Raw genomic sequence first — 18,808 nt, 5'->3', positions numbered from 1 at the left:
AAATGCAATTGTCCTTTAGAAGCATTTCCCAAATTCAGCAGTATGCAAGCTGATAAAAAATAATATGCAGTATATATATAATACAAAAAAAGTTGATGTAGAACATTTCTATAAAGATATATATTAAATTCCAACAAATGTCATTCAGCGGCTGGCGGATTACAAATATTAAAGCTGCCTCCGAACTAAGTACACGTTTCTGATGCAGGATACATGCATAGTTGTTAATCTGCTCATTTTGAAAACTGTGGTGTCTTCTATAATTTGAGCAAGGAAGATTAAGTGGATCTCTCCTCCCGAGAAAAGGATATAGGATCCACTGAACACCCCCATAAGTCCCATCCACTTTTTATGATCATTTGTTCAGACTCCCACCACACTTTTACCATGTGGAACATTTATCAGTCTGTCCTCCAAGTGCTCTTTTCAGCACCATTCCACTTGCTTGGGAGAGAAAAGATACATTTATACCACATTTTCACCGCTGTCTGCGGACAAGGCACCGCTAATGGCAGCTACTGATGGAAGCCTGCTAACCAAGTTAAGGTGAAACTCAAGGCTACCATCACAAAAAAAAAGAGTGCGGTACAGTAGAATGGCAAAATAAACTAAAAGAGTAGGCGAAAGAAAGGAAACAACAGATGCAAAAATGTATGAATGAAATAAGGAAAAGAGAAGGGGCTGAGGCATAAAGTTGCCACCCCGAGCTTTCATTTTCTATTACGTATTTTATTTAAATATTCATAGTTTTCTTTACAAGAAAATAGTGTGAGTTTGGACAGTAGCTCATTGAATGACAGAATGTTACATCTCACATCTAAACTCTTACATCTAGCCTCTAATCTGTCTGTCATTCTCTGTCTCTCAAACACACATAATGTTGGCGAAAGTGAGACGAAGAGTTAGACAGAGTGCACGTCTGTAATGGAGGGTTACTTGGTTTGCTGTTATACAACAATTAAGAAGAAGTGTTTGGAACTATTTGCCTGTTAATTATAACTTGAGATCCTCCCAGTCATTTGAGTGGGAGAAAACGGATGAGGAGGAAGACAAGCGCGGCTGCTCCCAGCAGGATCAGTGACTTGGAGAGCAACACAGCATTCACATCCTCTCCGTCATTAGCTCAGTCCTCAAACCTGGGATTGAAACCACGTATTTCTGTAAGTTCGGCAGCACGGACTGGCTCTTAAATTGTGTGGGTGGTATTCAAAAAACATGACCTGCGAATCACCCGGCCGCCTTATGAAAGAGAGCGTGGGAGACGATAAACAGACAGAAAGCGTCACTCGGTCGTAGAAATCCACAGACAGAAAGGAAACGGCAGGGAACTCAAACCAACAGCAGCCATCCAGAGACCGAGCAAAAGACAGGGAGACTGTTTACATCACAAATATTCAGATTTATGTGAAAACAGGCAGCACATATTGTACGCATGCCTGTATCTAGTCTCAATAGACCCCGGGTGACATGGGAGCTCACCTGGCAGAGCTCTTTGCTCTTTGTCATCCCCTCCCTCTCCCTTCTACTTTCCCCCTGCCTTTATCCACAAAATGAAAAAAAAAAAAAGAGACAGAGAGAGAGAGAGAGAAAGAAAACACCCAGTGGAGAAACTGACTGATTTATTCTGATTTGATTTTACATTTAGTGTAGAGCAGAACCTATTTAAATACACCCTCTGGAATATCATTCAAGACAGTATCATATATTTTTTTAATATATCACTGTTGCAGGAAAAACTTGTTATTCTACGTGCTGCTTTCAAAGTAAACAAATCGAACAAATATCAAAACCAATTATGAGAGGACAGACGCATCTTTAGGCCTCCATCAAAGCAAATATTTAGAGGTGTGTAAGAAAACCAGTATAAATTTATGTCTGTATATGCAGTATATACATTTCACTTCATGCACTTTGTTAGTACTCAGTGATGTCAGTTTCAGGAAGTCATAAATAATTGTCTATTAAAATGGCAACAAAGGAGTTCATTGCCAACATTTGGATTTAAAGACATAAGACATAGCAAATGTGCAGAACAAATAAGTAAATGAACATCAAGCCATTAAACACTTAAACAAGCAACATGACATACAGAAACGCCTCGACAAGCCACATGCAAAGTTGCACAGGTACTTCCCCGAAAAAGTCAACAGGGATAATTGGATTCTTTGTCACTTTTTGTCCACCAAGTCAGGTCACCTACCGTATGTGTGAGGGAGAGTCTCATTGAGACATCCAGGGGAAAAAAACCCTGTGAAAGCTGATTTCAGTCAGAAAGCATTGCCAGGTTTCTGGATGCTGTTTCCTACAAACCGTACTATGTGAGATGGGCTTCTAAGCTGTCGCAAGCATGAAGACGAATTTCAGGAAAAGACTGTGTAGAGAACAATGTAAGACTCTGTCCCCAATACAACCCCACACTGCAGCATTGTTATTGAGCTCATCATTCTCAGTAATCCGGTGAGGTGAGACATTGTGTGTTCATACCATGCAGCCAATTCTTTCATCTGCAATTTGTGTTCCAGTGGTTAAAAAATGAAATGAAAACCACTGAAATAGATCACATCCCATCATGTGCAGAACAAACAGCACACTTGAAACCGACAGATGTACAGATGTACAAGCGAGGTTAACCTGATGCCCGCTTTGGTAGATGCACAAGAAAGCAAGAAGCTGTGAAAAGTTCACGCTGACGTCACTGACTACACCGTGTAAAGAAATAAAAGACTGGGAAGTTTACAGTGATTCAGCAGCATCATAAAAGGTCACACTTCAAGATGATAAGAAGAACTCACGTCTGATGTAGGTTCAACTTCGATTTGAAGCAAAGGGTTGCCCTCATTCCTAAAACAAAGAGCAGAAATCAATAGAGAGAAAATGTGTCTCCTTTTGCCCATCTAAATGATGAGCCTATGCTTGTTTTTGCCGTGTGTTACATTTTGATTCTTTATTGCAAAATGTAAGCCCAAATGAACCATTTTGGATTTCAATTTTCCTGACAATGTTGCAACATTTAAAAAGATTTAGTTCGTGCAGCTACGTTAGATATTTTGACAGTTGCAGCTCACACCAGAATAGGAGATGTTAAAGGAAAATCATTATAAGGGCGACAAACTGCATAAAAATTGTATAAAAAAATCCTGCACCCTGTAAATATGTTTTAATTTGACAGGAAACCTCCTGTCTGTAAAATAAATATGTGCTTAATATTCAAATTTGTATCTTTTAAATGTAGTTGTATTTTGTGTGTGTGTAGGTGTGTGCTGATTGAACATGTTATCAGACCCACAGCTGAAATCAATGAGTGACATGTAGATCGTCAAAGCTGAAGGTTGCAACTTCAAGTATTGGCTCCTCCCACCTCAGTGGACTGATTGCTCATTGATTGCCCCCCCTCCCCCCTGTGGTATATTTAAGAGAAGTGAAGCCTTGAGTCGATGAGCGCTGCTGAAACAGGGACTGAACAGTCCAGCAGTGAGTTCAGTCTGTTGTGTGTGCCAGAGCACGATTACACAATACAGTAAAGCTGCACAGCTTCTGAAGCTGTCAGCTGTCCACTTTATTTCGTGAGTGGGCAGCTTTTCAGTCTTTTTTTCAAATGCAAGAAAATCAGTTAATGCAGAATCAACTCCAATGCTGAGACATTTTAATCATTAATAAAATAACAATTTTCACAATGCTGTCTATGCCACACACGTAAGAGTGTAAATGCAATCAGTTTCTCCTCCTTGGTTTCCAGCTATAGGACATCCTTGAGTGAATTTTTTTGTATTTTCAAATCTTTATTTTTGTTGACAATCAGGAAGCGTGTTTTGTTCTTAAAACGTTTCCCTCTGGGGTTACACTGGAAATAATTACTGCATGAGAGATCTTTATACTGTTGATCAGTGGAAAGAGCATATTTGTCATTACTATTTCACATATAAATGTATAAAATGTGAACAGCATTAAACGTAACAAAGAGTTCCTAATTACTGACGGTGCTTTCTGACCCTAATTTTCGATTTCACAGTTGCTTTATGAACGTTCAAGCATATTTGTGCCCTGAGTCCCCATTAATTTCTGACCTTGTCATGTACACTGCCTGCACTCTGGGTAAGACGGATGAAACACAAATGGATCCACTTCTTCTCCTCAACCGCCTCCTTTTTTCCACATAACTGGATGTGTAACAGCACCGGGTAACCTCCCGCAACCTCTTTGTGGTGTATTAATATTGGTTTGCAAAGCAATCCCAGACCTGGCAGGCAGACCACAGGTGAGCCAGCACATAAGATAATGTGATTCCTGTGGTGCTAAGGGCCCCTACCAGTGATTCAATCTCTGCTCTAATGAGGGGTACCTGCCGAGCGCTGGGGTCTGAGACAGGCCCTCATTAACCCTGGACTGAGGCTATTAAGACAGAAGGAATCTGCCAGCTGCCACTGCAAGAGCATGCAAAGATGAAGGACAGGAGGGACAATAGCCTTAATTAAATCAGAGGAATATGGGTTTCATAACCATTATTATACATTTCCATTGTCAAAAGGCAGAGGTGGGGAGACTACCAGAGCAAGAAAAGGATAAATTGGTGAAACTGTCAATCTAGAGATATAATAATGAGTAGAGGCTGAAAGATAGAAGTTTTTAGGGAGTTTTTCATCCTTTATTGCAGATTTTATAGATTTTTGTTATATGTTACTGGCTATTACATTTTTATTTTTATTATGACTGTTGATATATATTTTTTGCAAATGTAGAATAAAGGCAGTTGCAGCAACATTTCATTTTAACGTACTTCTTTGTATAAATACAATAAAGCTGAATCTTCAGGAGAACTTTTATTTTAATGTACCTTGTTTGTTCTGGCTGGGGAACGCCATAAATCAATAGTATTTAGAAATCCCACCACATTCTACACTATTGTATTTGTCTATCCACCCACTTAGTTTTCAACATGTAAGTGAGAAAATGAGTCATGATTATTCAAAAACTTGGCTGTCACAATCAAAAAACAAAAGAAAATCTGCAAGGGGACAATTTCTTTTTGATTGAAGATCAAGGACATACTCAAGGAATACATTAATATGTTACTGATTGTTTTGTTTCTGTCGTACTAAAATAACCTGCATTTGAACTTAATTCAGTCAATTTTCTTGAAGACGTGACAATCAATCATCTCGTCTTCAGCCGCTTATCTGGATCCGGGTTGTGGGTCTACACTCGAGCCAATCCTAGCTGACATCAGGCAGTAGAAGGGGTGCATCCTGGATAAGTCATCAGTTCATTGCAGGGCCACATAGAAAAGCAAACACCTACAGTCAATTTAGAGAGTAACCAATTCACCTAAATTAGATGGTTTTGGAGGTGGGAGGAAGCTGGAGAACCTGGAGCGAATCCACGCAGACACGGGGAGAACATGCAAACTCCACACAGAACGGCTCCGGGTGGAATAGAACCAATCAGTGATGAGTCTGTCCTCCATCTTGTGATTTTACTCCTCAAGGACTGGCTCAAGCCCCAGATGTCGTCCCGTGAGGTGGCCGACCACTCTTCATTCAGAGCTGCTGGAATTGTCACTGTGGAGGATGTTCCTGCTGCCATGTTCAGTCAACTAACACAATTGGTTTTTAATGGGGTTTAGAATGGGTTTCCTTGCCAGTCATTACAGAACTCCCAAAATTGCCTCCAGCGTGCCAGTGGTGTGATCCCCGTCATGTTTCCCAAGTTGTGACACTTCTGCAGACGTGATTTTCTCCTCAGCCTTCATACCTCTCTGTAGAGGCGCGTTAACCCTTTAAAGCCCGCCCCATGAAGTAATCGTCAGAACACTCGACTTTTTGGAAAATAAGGTATTAATGTAACCTTCTGTCAAATTTGTCACAAAAAAAGAACACCATTTTTTTATATAAGTACGGTAGTCTAATTTATTGAACTTTTGCAAAATCTGAAATCTTTCTCAAAGTGGGCCAAAAAAAATGATTGTTTAGTTCCTTTTAGATACGCAAACTAAGAATTGATCACTTCCTGAAATAGGGACAGGAAAATTGGGCTTTCAATGTTGGTATCTTTATACACCAACCATGAAAGTGAATGAAAAGTAAATTTATAACCTCTACGGAGGTTATGAATGAATCATTGAAAGAAAGTGATTTCAATAATTTATGGGTTGGGTTTTTAATATTTAATACGATCAAACAATAATGAGGCTGTATAAACATATTTCATTCATTGAGGGGTTGAGGGATGATGCCAGGAAATTTAAAAAAGGGAGACAAGTAGTGAAGAGTGTCATGATGTACTTGAATACACAACACTTCTGAAGATTTAGGATTATACCATATAGAAGCATCAGAGACACAACATGACTCAACAATTACATTTTGCAAGGCTTGTGTTCTCAATAGCTCAACAACACTTCCTCTCTGCTTTTGATTGTGGTAGCTGGATTAACTATTTTAGTTTATTCTGTTAAGTTTCTGACAAACCCTTTTACTGTTATTTGCAAAAGTGGATACATTTACTCTATGTTCAACTTGTCAGGCTGCTTAAATATAGCATGCGATCGCATTATATCCACGAGCTGAACTGGCTAGAATTGGTTCTGCTGGAAGAGCTAAATTCAGCTAATTTAGCTTTTATGGATCTGCAAAATCCCCAAATGATTTGTTCGTCTCATTCCAGTCAGGAGTTGAACTTGAATCCGCTCTTCTCTCGGTGCCCTTTGTGAAACAGGCCGCTAGTCACTCCAGAAGGGGAAACAATTCATCTCTCTCCAGTGACAGTGCATTGTGTGAAGGTTCCACCTTGTCAATTCTGTCTGCTAGCAAACATCAGACAAAAGCTGTCATGTGAAGTGATGCACTACCAACAGGGTAAAGAGCCCAGAATGAAGTATTTATGAGCTGCCAAAATGACATAAAGGGGCCTTTTAAGAAGACAAATGTGTCTACAGGCTGGGGGGATCCTGACGCTCAGCGTGGCGTAATGTGTGCAGCAAGCATTTTAATCTGATATAAACTCTGATAAATTGCTCTTTTTAGGGGGTTAAAATGTCTGTTTAAATGGGATTTCAACTTCAAAACCAAATGCTTTTATGATGGCCTTTTAATGAGTATAGTATTGCTAGTTTGCAGCTATATTGAGAAATGTTTGATTATATTTATTTATTTTTAATCACTTTCTTGAGTGATTATTGCTATGAAGTTGATGGTGATAGACCAAATGTGTGTCTGCTATTTCCTAAACCATGCAATTCCTGGAGTAAATAAAAAAAACTAAATTGGCTGTATGCATATTGTTTTGCTATAATCAGAAGCAGAAAACTTTATTACAATATACAATCATATTCTGAGCTCTATCCATATTCATGGTGTCTTTAAAGGGAATTTTTTGAGAAGCTAAATCCTGATCGTAAAGGGATTACAAAATAACTTTACGGATACTGGTGTGTCATCTTCTGGTCAACAACACTCCAACCAAGGTCCTAACAGTCTGCGACTCATGAGAGTGGCGACTGTTTAAGGCTTGACAGCAAAATAGTTCATTCATATGATACACCCTACACACTACCACAACCACCTGATTTAGCCTGAAAATACAAAAGCAAGCTTACTGTCACATTTTAGTAATGAATGTCAGGCTGCATCAATTGCACAGGAGCCCATCACTGTCTCTGAATGCCACATGAAAACCTCAAATAGATTTTCTTTTGCTTCAAATACATTACTGAGATGTACAGCCTCCTGTCATGCAGCCTCATTTAAAACTCATAACGCTTACCGTCCTCCATGCAGGACCTTGTGAAGACCATGCTGATATTTTGAAAACAAATGTAGCAGTGACATTATTTGCTATTGATTAAACCATTATGATCTGCCGGTATGGTTCTCCCATAGATGGAAGTTCTCTGTTTTTTTTTCTTTCTTATGATAGATTGAGATCCTAATCTAATTAACATCTGGGTCGAAAAGCATCACTCCTCCTCCTCTTCCGGTTGTTTGCCTGTGACCACTGGCTTTCTCAAAGAGTCAGTGGAAATCCAGTTGGCATCCCTAGTGTAGCGTGAAGTAAAGGCCAATCTAACATTAGTCTCTCAGTATTCATCATGTCAGCTCTCACATTAAAATTGTCACCCGAATGTCTGCGCTCCAATAAGTTTGACTTGGCCTCTGACCAGCAGCAGCGCTTAAAGGATGAGAGGAGGTAGCATGCAGATAAGAGGAAGATAACCCGAGAAGACATGAACCTGATGAAGATCAAAGATACTTTAGGTTGCATGGTTTCATTAGATTCCATGTTAAAAGATTTTACTCACCCTGGTTCAGACAGGACGGGGTGCAGGATGACCTGTGGTGCTCTGCTAGGAGGAGCCTCTGGAGCAACATCTGAAGACATTCAAAAAATATCAACTCTCCACCACTGCGTTCGGCTCTAAACCCTTTTTAGCACTGTTTGTATTTGTCTGTGTTTGAGAAAGCAGAAAGCTTGAATAAATCATTTTAAAGCTACAGTGATTATGGAAATAGAAAAAAAATAAATGAGTTTTTGGACAACCAAATCAAAACCATATAAAATAGATTGAAGACTGCCTCAGTAACATTTTCAATTACAAAGCATCTTCACAGCTAAAACTTCTACTCTGCATTTTAGTGTCTGTCACATGGAAGAAAGAATCGCAATATACCCTAACCCCTAACCCAGTTTTTTTAATTGGTGAAATCTGTTACAGTACAACTTATGTTAACCAACTCAATATACACCTATTAAGCAGGTATAAATCCAGTTTCAGACAGTGCCTGGTAAATTTGCTATCAAAACTCCTTTCTGATGATTTTTCTTTGCCACTATCAAATCAGTTCCAGAGAAAAGCACTCAGTTCTCACATGCTGTCAACACGTAGGGGCTTTGAAAATGCATCGTTTCAGTTAAACAAACAGTTGTCAAGCGTAGCCTTCAGAATCTGATGTTGAACATGTGGAACATGAAGCGGGAGCCACACAATGCATTCCCTCTTTCAGGAAGCAGTATGCCGTTGTGTTGCCTGTGTGGATTCTGCACGGGTGGTTGCATGGATTTACTCAAAAGACTGGCGAGCCAAAACGATTGGAGGCTTTAAATTGGCCAATAATGTGAATCTGAGCTTTTCGATCCATCTGAAATCCCCATGACAGACTCAACAGGGTCTCCCTCCATTCTACCGAAAAATACAATATATATACAAAATAAAAACTACACACTCAAGTCCCTCGTGAGACTGAAAATGAGTCTTGCATAAAGACAGTAAATTAATTTCTTTTAAACGATACTGTAATTGGCCCTAGGAGGTTTAAATAATTGTTTTTTATTGTGTACCCTTTCGTTTCTTTCAGCGCAATGGCTTTGCACTGACTGAACTAAAAGTAAGTGGAAGTATTTGGCCATGTTGTTGTGATGCTTCTAAAGACCAGACAACTTGCAGGGTTATCTGTGATGTATGGGGTGACCTTTAACTCGTGTTTCCTACAGGCTGACCTGTGAGTCTGGCAGGTTCACAACCGCTATCAATAAAGCAGAACAACCATTACACTTTTTCCGGCTATTTGGTATAAATATTCCAAATTCTGTGGGTGGGGGAAAAAGAAAAAAGATGAAGAGCTGAAATGTGCTGCCGTGCTCAGCCTTATCACAATCATGAAAAATGCAGCAACGTGATTATAAAGTCAGCCATTTGTGGGTGGGGTCGAGTTCATGTTGGTGACTGGAATATATATGTCTGCAAGTTGGAACATTTGGATTGTCTCTAATAGCAGGATGAGCATAAACTGTTCCTGACCTGCTGCTTGCAGCTTCAATAATATAAGTCTGGATGCCATTCTGTGTGCTGTATATTTATGCCTTTCCTAAAAGTCTGTCTTCCTACATCTCAGTGACATCTCATTCTTTTCCTCGCACCATTTCAGACTGTCTGGGTTGAAATAACCTATCGAATGAGCAGACTGTGCAGCACCAGTCTCGGCAAAAGCAGGGGCTGGGCATTGACAAATAATGAGTACCGGTAGGTCCAAATGAGACAAGTGATGAAAAGGTGTCGGGGTCCACATCGGCACTGACAAGAGTCCTCCTCTTTTTTTTTTTTTTTTGCTTTTCTCTGCATGGTTGCAGTGTACTATGGGTAATAATCAATTATGAGGTACTTACCTGGAAAGATGAACTGTTGTTTGTATTTGAAATAACTGGAGGCTATGGAAGGAGACAAAGAAAGAGCTGCAGTTTGATCTGAGGTCACCTAATATGACTTAGTTCAGGATATATTCTCAAATTAGTTCACACCTAGTAACACCTCATTTATCGCAGGTGTTAAGATCCAGATAGGTGAAAATCCGTGAAGTAGCGACACCATGTGTATGAACCCTCCCTGCTCTGTGATCTACCCACCCTCTACTGTATTACCCTTTCCCACAGTAACACTATTGTATAATTCGTTACCCTCATAGCATAATTGCCCATCATCAATAGGCATTGCCTAAGACTTGGGCAATTATGCTAAGAGGCTAAAAATATTTATTATGCTCTTAAACACTGTCAATGGTACCTTACTTACAAAGAAAGTCAATTTTATTTTCTTCTATAAATTTGGACGCTTGTTTCAGAATGTATACTTTACACACCGATATCCTCAGCGTGCAAAGTATATCAAGGCTAAGCGTTTATTGCTTCCTCTCAGTATTGAATATTCAAGTTGGAGAGAATCCATGTCTCGTCACGTTTTAATACCTGTCAAGTTGAACTGTTTCTGTTGCCGTGCTGATTGTGGGGAGGGATGTAGTGGCGAGGGCGGAGTAGCACTACTGGGTAGAGGAGGTGCCGGGGAGGAAGGGGTGGAGGAAGTGGTGGATGAGGGATTACTGCTGGAATCTGGCTGGTATGGAACTGAGATGTGATCCTGAGAAGAGAAGTAGAAGAGAAAGTTCCAAAAAAAAGTTTTGCTTAAAATTTAATAATGTGGTGATTTTAAAAACTTTTATTTAGGCAATCATAAAATTCCTGCACTCTAAATTAATTCTGCCCCGTTTCTGAATCATAAACCCTGGTATCTAGATTGGTTTTCTACCTTACAGGCAGCACTTGGTTTTAATTATTTTTCATGCAATATGAAAATCATCTTGCAGAAATTTGAAACTTGTATATGCTGCTTTTGCGTTTACTCAAATCACTGTGGGGCTGCTGTTGTGAACAGGAAACAGAGATTCAGAACAGTGCAATTAGGTTCTTTGTAATCAGCTTCTGGTCACATCTGTTCAAATGACTGCAGATGAACTTTTAACCTCTGGAGTAAACGTCTTCATGGCCAAACTCACATTTCAAATATGCATCACAACTGCCGTCTTGTCCAATTTCAACTCAAATGATGGCTAAATATAATAATTTCATTATGAAGTCCAATAAACCAGTTTTTCAGGAATAACTCATAATAATTTCCTTCTGAAAGCTTCACAGGAGTTTACAGACCCTACTGAAAAATATCTTAATTACATAGTCATAGAAATGCAATCTTCTATGAGGTCAACTGAAGGTCCACAGCCTTCCATACCCGGGCTTGATGCTTGAACAACTACTGAAACGGAAGCCCTTCTGGCCTCCTGGTGCCTGCCTGCTATTTCAGGAGACGGAGACCCCTCTGCCAACAGGATGATTACTAACTGGTTTCAATGGAAACAAGACCGCAAGGGCTTTTTTGAAATGCCCCTTCTTAGACAGGATGTTTGACTGTACTTGTACTCTAACCTTCTATCTAATAAGTATATTCATCATCATCAACTAACTCACTGTAATGCTATAAGGACAAAGTTAAAAATAAATAATAATATGTGGAATAGGATTGAACTTTGAATAGTCAGGTAAACAAAAGTAAACTACTGTTTCGTGTTGTATTTAGGTATCATCTTTAGTATCCAATTTATATACTGTTCATTTATTTACCAGCAGTAATTTCAGTATGTAATAACACAATAAAACATAATATGTCGACTTAACATGTGGTTTTGAGATGATGGACAGGTCTGATACTTTCAAACACATTGTTTAATGATGCACACTATGTTTTTTTCAACTGATACAAATATATTTAAATATATCATGGAAAGGCACTGCCACATTTCTTTACCCAGAGGTTTAAGGTTACACGTTGTAAAAAAAAAAAGTACTTTTTTTACACTTACTTTGTTGATTTTGTTGGTTTTGGGGAGTGTCTGACTGATGTGCAGGTCTGTATACCTGAGTGGGTTGTTTATGTCACATGGCACTGATTCAGTCCGTACCAGACGAGCTACTAAACAAAAAAACACACACAACCACAGAAGAACAATGAAACACTGTGGGGGAAATACAATTGGGGAAATGCTTTACTAGCACCTGCTTCCCATTTACTTCAAATAAATGTCTGCAGTGGATAACAAATGTATGATTTGTTAAAAAAGAAAGTCGTTTATTCATTTGTAGAATGTCACATTATGTCATTAAATAAACTTTGTGCAGAGGAGAGCTGCAGCTGCTGGTTTTATAGTGTATTTTACATTGTATAGAATTTTATGGTCATCATTTGCTTATTACAGGTATATTTAAAAAAGACAAACAGACAACCTCGATTAGTCTCCAACTGCCACTGAGCCCAACACAGCAGGATGGAAGAAAAGTGAGATAGAGATCACAAATCCCGATCCCCATACCTCAAGTTACGTTCTGCTTTTTAAGATTTCCTGTTCTAAATTTCTTTTTAAACAAGATAAGGTATTATTTAATTCGTTTTCAAAAGAAATAACTTCATAATTTAGAGATTAAATTATTTGTTCAACATCAAAAAAACACGATTTGCTTTGATTATTTCATGAGTAAATGCATTGATCCCAGCTGTTACTACTACCAATACTAATAGCAGCGGTGCAAAGCCACCTTGCAGTAATACCTCTATTACGGGTATTTTATGGGATGTTATGCAACACTAGCGTAGGAGGAGTGTTCTTTACCTTGAGTTGTTCCTTGGTGGTCTTATTTGGTGGAGAAAGCAAGGGGAGGGAAGAGAAAGCAAAAAGAGTCTCAAGTCTGAAGATAATGGGAATTCTAGTACAAACCGTGCATGACGCAGTCACATCAGTGAAGCCTAAGTGGCTTAATTACCCAGCGGATAACTTTTCATTGCCTCAGGCTGTTGTACTTTAAAAATGGGGCCATAAGATTCAAATATATGAATAATCACAAAGTACCAACCCACAAATTTGATATCCACATAAACACAATACTTATTTATATCCTTTTTTTCTCTTCCATATCAACTAACTGGCCTGTGGGCCTATCCCCTCAGAGAGAAGCTTTCAGGGCAGGTACATTGTGTGCATGTTGGCAGGTGAAGGAAGGGTCCTTGTTGTGCTGATTCCTGGCATTGCAGACGAGTCCTAAGGATGTAAAATATCCCTTCTTGGCAGGGAAGGAACCAGAACTGGTGCAGTGCAAGCTAAATATATTTGGGATCATCTCTATGCATATCCAAAATCCTGGAGACAGGCAGCAGTCGCTCATTATCCAGAATTTCTCAGGGTTTGCCATTCTTGGAATCTGTGGGTGGTGTCCTGGAAAGGGTTCCCTTAAGAGGATATACTGTTCTGGTAGGGAACTATTTGTACATACGGTTCCCCAACCGCTAACACACATCAAGGTGTTTACAAATACACATCTGAAATAAAGGTGTGGAAAACCAAGTTTTTGTTGATTTCAGGATTTGTATTGTGCGTAGCTGAATGACCCAAGGAGAACATTCACAAACATAGCGATTCAATCCTGGAACAGACTTGGCCATCTCACGTTTAAATACACTATGAGATTAAAGACAAGTAATGCAACTTTCAACCATTAAGATTATTTCATTTCATTTCATGCAGCTCATGACTCAGGAAAACTGAAAAGTTACATAAAAATATACCTTTGAGGGCTTCTCGTCCGCCTCGCTGAATGATCAGTAAATGGCAAGGTGGGGCTTCTTTGGTGCATTTGTTGTGGCACTTCAGCCTGAGTGCATATACAAATCTGATTATGTTTTTAGTTTATTCACGCAATTATAAAAGTCAGGGCATTAACATGTAGAAAAACAAACAATATGTTATTCACTCAATCAGGTGAGATTAAATATAAAAGGCTGAATGTGACAGAGAAAAATAGTTAATAAAAAATGAATAAAAACAAAGGTACAATGCTTTGATAAATAATAATGCCATAGTAAGTAATTTACTTTAAGTAAATAATGACACATATTCTCTGGCACCAGCATATATTCACATATAATTGAATATCAGTGATCAGACACAAATCACAGTTGCAATAAATGTAAAAAAGAAAAAAGTAGAAAGTACCTACTTGCAATTTTTACATTTCAGTCCAAACAACATTCCCTTTCCACATACTATACATGTCTGGGACATCCAATACTTTGTAGAAAACCTGTACACAGAGTGGTGAGAGTGCGATAAGGACATTAAAAAAAAAAAAAAAACAAGCCAGGGCAAAAAGCTTGTTTCACATCTAATAAATAAGGTATGTGGGAAGTGTGATTTACCTGGAGAACACTGCTTCTGACCTTTTGCTTTTCATAAAATGCTCTCATTGTCACACACGGCCTTTGCCAAAGAAGTCCTCACATTCTGCATAGCCTTCATAAGAGGATAATAACTGCCTCAAGAAGCTCAACTGCTAGTTTAATGTCATTTTAATCTTCCAATAAGTCTAAAATGAGTTAAAACATGAGAGTCAATGCAAATGTGTGCCAACTGGAAATAAGAAATGTGCATTGTTTGCATCATAGTTTAAAACATTCTAGTTTGTAAATATGTGCATGTGACTTGGGTCTTTGCTTGTTTGCCGAGGACCCAGCAGGTCATTGCTGTACAAGCACTGCTCAGCTGTTGCAGCAGGCCAGATCTGGAGGGGATGATCTAAATATCTGTGGACCTTCTGATTTAATTAACAGTCAAGACATGAGTCAGACAGAATCTAATGGGAGAGAAAATATGGTGGAAACAGTGACCCGTTATTTTCATCTCGTGAGAAATCTCCTTTGTCTCTATTCAGCCCTTTCTTCATCTCAGCCCAAACCCTGGTGTATTTTTTGGGGACTCTGCTGTCACATCCTCCTGAGGTCCAGCCAGTTAGCATGTCCTCTGTAGTGGACATTTGTCCATTACAGAGGACATGCTAACCCAAAGCTGGGTCTCAGGAGGATATATATATATATACACTAATGTGAAATTAGGGACAGATTCTGCATAAACAAAAGTAAAAGTGGTGCGTTGTGTACTATTTATGCAAATTAATTTATGTTAACAGGACGTCAATGTGCTCAAGATTTCATATTAAAATGTGCAAAGCGGAACATCGAGCAGGTTTTTGATGGAATGGTATAATTTCTTCAAACAAGCCTGAATATTCCATGTAAATTATCCTTGTATTCAGTTTGTCTGCCGTCGGTGAGGCTTAGGGCATCTTTCTCCACATCCAACTCCACCTAGCTTTCAGTTGGCAAGACACCCCTGTTCCGGAGATTGCTGTCAACCCGCAACCAATGAGATGTTCTTTTACTTTTTAGATCAGTAACGTTTGGAGTCAAGCAAGCAAACCTCATTGATTGTTGTAGCTGCCGACGGCAACACATGTTGTGGTTTGTTTCACAATCTTTCGTTTATTACGTAATTCCATATGAGTTTCTTCATAGTTTTGATGTCTTCAGTATGAATCTACAAGGTAGAATTAATTTTGTTTTTACATTAAATGAGAAGGTGTGTCCAAACTTTTCATTGCGACTGTACATTCATCCACAAATATTCCTTCAGGCCTACCTGTGTTTTATTGAGTTTCCCAGATCTCTTCGGGGAATCTGTGGGGACCAGCGAGGCACTGAGAGAGTGTCTGGAGAGGAAGAACAAGAATGTTTTTATGTTTTTATTTGTGCACGATTTGATGGATGAATGGATGGATGGATAGATTGATTTTAGACTTTTCCAGACTGAAACTGTCACAAATGTCAAGGTATTGCTTAAACCACCTGTTTGCATACATTGCATGTTTATATTCAGGTACGTCAAAGCATTTTGGAATAATGTCTGTATTGCATTGTGAGGCATATTTGCTTCAAAATGTTCCCTCCACACACACAGAAAAAAACATTTCCTTTGTCCATTAGTGCTCGGAATGGCTGCACAGCCAGATACATTTATGTGTCACTTCTTACTACCAGGAGACAATAGCAGCCTACACAGATTGACGATATGCTGGACATGCAGGGAGATTATAGCTATTTGCAGTGATGCCAATAATTCAGTGACAAAATAGCCATTCTAAAAATGTCATAGGTCATTCTGTGCATCAAGCAAGATCTTCTGTTCTGTTTTATTTAAATATCTGCAGAATCCCTATATTTTATAGTCCTATTTAGATTAAATTCTGTTAAATTTTAGAAATGTTAAATCCAAAATAAATACAATGTTTAAAAGCAAAACAAGAACCTGAAATATTAAACAAGTGTTTAATTGTGAATATGAATATGTTTCTGAACATGCTGCTTAAAGTTAAATAAAGAGAAAAAGAAAATCTTTCTTGTCAATATCTTTGAACACAGAGTCTGAGCTTTGAGTGCACTATGCATGTATAATCTACAATTTATAATGTACTACATTCTTTTAATAACAATGTATTAGGAGATTTCTAATAATAATAATAATAATGATGATACTAATAATAATCTAGAAGTGGAGGCCTTTATACGGTGGATCGTAACATAAAGTTCACCCGTGAAGATGTTAAGGATAATGTCCTGCCTTTCTTGGACTATGTAGCACACCGTAAAATGGATGGGAAGCTCAAGATCCAGATGTAGAGAAAACCCACCCACACCAACCAGTATCTTCTTGATTCCCACCACCCACTGTAGCACAAGTTTTGGGTCACCCGAACTCTGAACCAGCGGGCCCAACACAACCAGAGTGGGAGGCAAGGCCAAAGAGCAGAAACACAAGAGCTTAAGTATCTAGAGTCCACCAAAACATAAGCAACTCCGGTTGATTCTTGGAATCAATGATTGGAACTGTCGTGTAGTTGAGTAACTCTCAACAAAAAATTCCTGCTTCAAATAAAATCAAAACAAACACATTTAAAAGGTGAAGTGGTGACACAGTTTCCCATTGGAATGAAGATTGTGGCCCGCGAGTCAAAACGTTTGCCCACCCCCTGAAATATACAGTACATAAGGTATTTTTATGCAAAACTAAATACAAAAAACATTAAGAGTCATTGTCATTAGGATGGAAATGTGCCTCCTGGAACTCTCTTGAAAACTTGTAGATTACAATGATAATCTAAGTTTTCTGTCACTTCATTTGTGGCTCTGGAAACTTAGTAATTAGGGTTAGTGAGATAAATTTAGATCTCCTGTAAATCTGTTTAAATGTAAACTAAATAGTAGCCAATTAGACTCGGTTGTTCATTAAAGAGGTTTTTTGTATAGGAGGAAAAGGTTTAGATCACAAAGTCCTCTGATTACATTTAGGCACTTATTTTAATTAGCACTTACTTTTTGGGGCTCAGCCTTCTGGTGGGAGGCTGAAGTCCATCAGTACTAAAACCTCATGTCACAAAAACAAGCTTCTTCCTGTCTGCCAGTGGGTTAGGGTTAGGCATAGACACCCCTTCCCCCACTTCCCACATGACTCAGACATTTATTCTGCCTCTGTAGCACTGCGCATTACATTAATGTATACTCCCAGCACCCGTGCATTAAATTGACATCATTTTGTCCTGGAATATTGCTTGTAGACACTGCAAATGCTCTGCCTCAACCGGGAATTAAATCTTATCAACATATTTTGTGCTTTCACACAGAAACTGCACAGCAGCCTTACTTCTTGTTTGAAACATGCTGTTTGCACATCCAAATAATCTTGTATGCTGAAGATGTTTCTATATTTATGCCTATTTTTTATTTGCCTAAATTAAACATAAATTAAGCATTTGCTACTTTATCACTTAATTTATTGAGGTTAAACAACTCTCAGTTCTATTAACCGTATCGGCAGCAGATAAGCAAGACGCAAAATTTTATTCAAAATTATCAGCTACTGTGGGGTTAGTCATTCCTATCAATTGATTATTAGTCATTGACCGTGCTAATCCAATGGCGCTGGTGCCGAATAAAAAAAATTGGTTTCTGAAACACCCACTCCCCCTCCTCGTCCTCCTGTTGCTCCAGTTTCCTTCGAGGGTTGGTGTCTTCTCTCCACACTCCGATGCATCACTCAATTACACTCAATCAACCTGATAACTCAATAGAGAGAGGAAACTGACATCATCTGCTTCTTGTCTGCCTTGTTGGCGACGGCCAGATGATTGGACTTGTCAGCTGTGTGGTCAGGGTTAATTGTCACTGTGAGTGCATGCTGCTGACATCATTGTCCGTCTTCCACAGCAAACGATGATCTACCATCCCTCAAACAATGGAGGGGGTATAGATTAATGCCAATATTTCGGACATGTAAAAATAACAATCCAAAACACACAGGTCTTTCGTGCTTTCATTGGTGTGTGTGTGTGTGTGTGTGTGTGTATGTGTGTGTGACAGATGAGCTTGCAGGAGCTGTGAAACCCCAAGGCGCCAGACATCAGCATCCTCCTCCATCTTTTGTGATTGGTCTCATCTTAATTAAGCCAAGACCTTCCTTTCTCCTCCTTCGTTGGCGAGTCAAATACGAGGTTATGATGGTGAATAGGCTTTGTGTGTTTTTGTGTTGGTTTGAGATTAGATGAGATTAGATGAGAT

At 38.9% G+C, this 18,808-nt stretch overlaps 1 protein-coding gene across 1 annotated transcript in view; it reads right to left on the bottom strand.

Annotated features, from left to right (window-relative positions):
* The window catches only part of ksr2 (kinase suppressor of ras 2), a 70,554-nt gene that overhangs the window by 10,745 nt on the left and 41,001 nt on the right, over window positions 1-18,808 (bottom strand). The window contains exons 7-15 of the mRNA XM_068738336.1: window positions 15,837-15,906; window positions 14,362-14,445; window positions 13,931-14,016; window positions 12,981-13,001; window positions 12,177-12,286; window positions 10,732-10,900; window positions 10,156-10,197; window positions 8,294-8,363; window positions 2,793-2,841 (exon numbers count right to left, since the gene is read on the bottom strand). Of these exons, the coding sequence (XP_068594437.1) occupies window positions 2,793-2,841; window positions 8,294-8,363; window positions 10,156-10,197; window positions 10,732-10,900; window positions 12,177-12,286; window positions 12,981-13,001; window positions 13,931-14,016; window positions 14,362-14,445; window positions 15,837-15,906 (701 nt within the window). The remainder of the gene's footprint in view (window positions 1-2,792; window positions 2,842-8,293; window positions 8,364-10,155; window positions 10,198-10,731; window positions 10,901-12,176; window positions 12,287-12,980; window positions 13,002-13,930; window positions 14,017-14,361; window positions 14,446-15,836; window positions 15,907-18,808) is intronic.

Source organism: Brachionichthys hirsutus, chromosome 4 (assembly GCF_040956055.1).
Source record: "Brachionichthys hirsutus isolate HB-005 chromosome 4, CSIRO-AGI_Bhir_v1, whole genome shotgun sequence".
In the NCBI taxonomy this organism is placed as follows: domain Eukaryota; kingdom Metazoa; phylum Chordata; class Actinopteri; order Lophiiformes; family Brachionichthyidae; genus Brachionichthys; species Brachionichthys hirsutus.
Note: the sequence above shows the minus strand (reverse complement) of the source record. Positions and strands in the feature narration are given on the sequence as shown.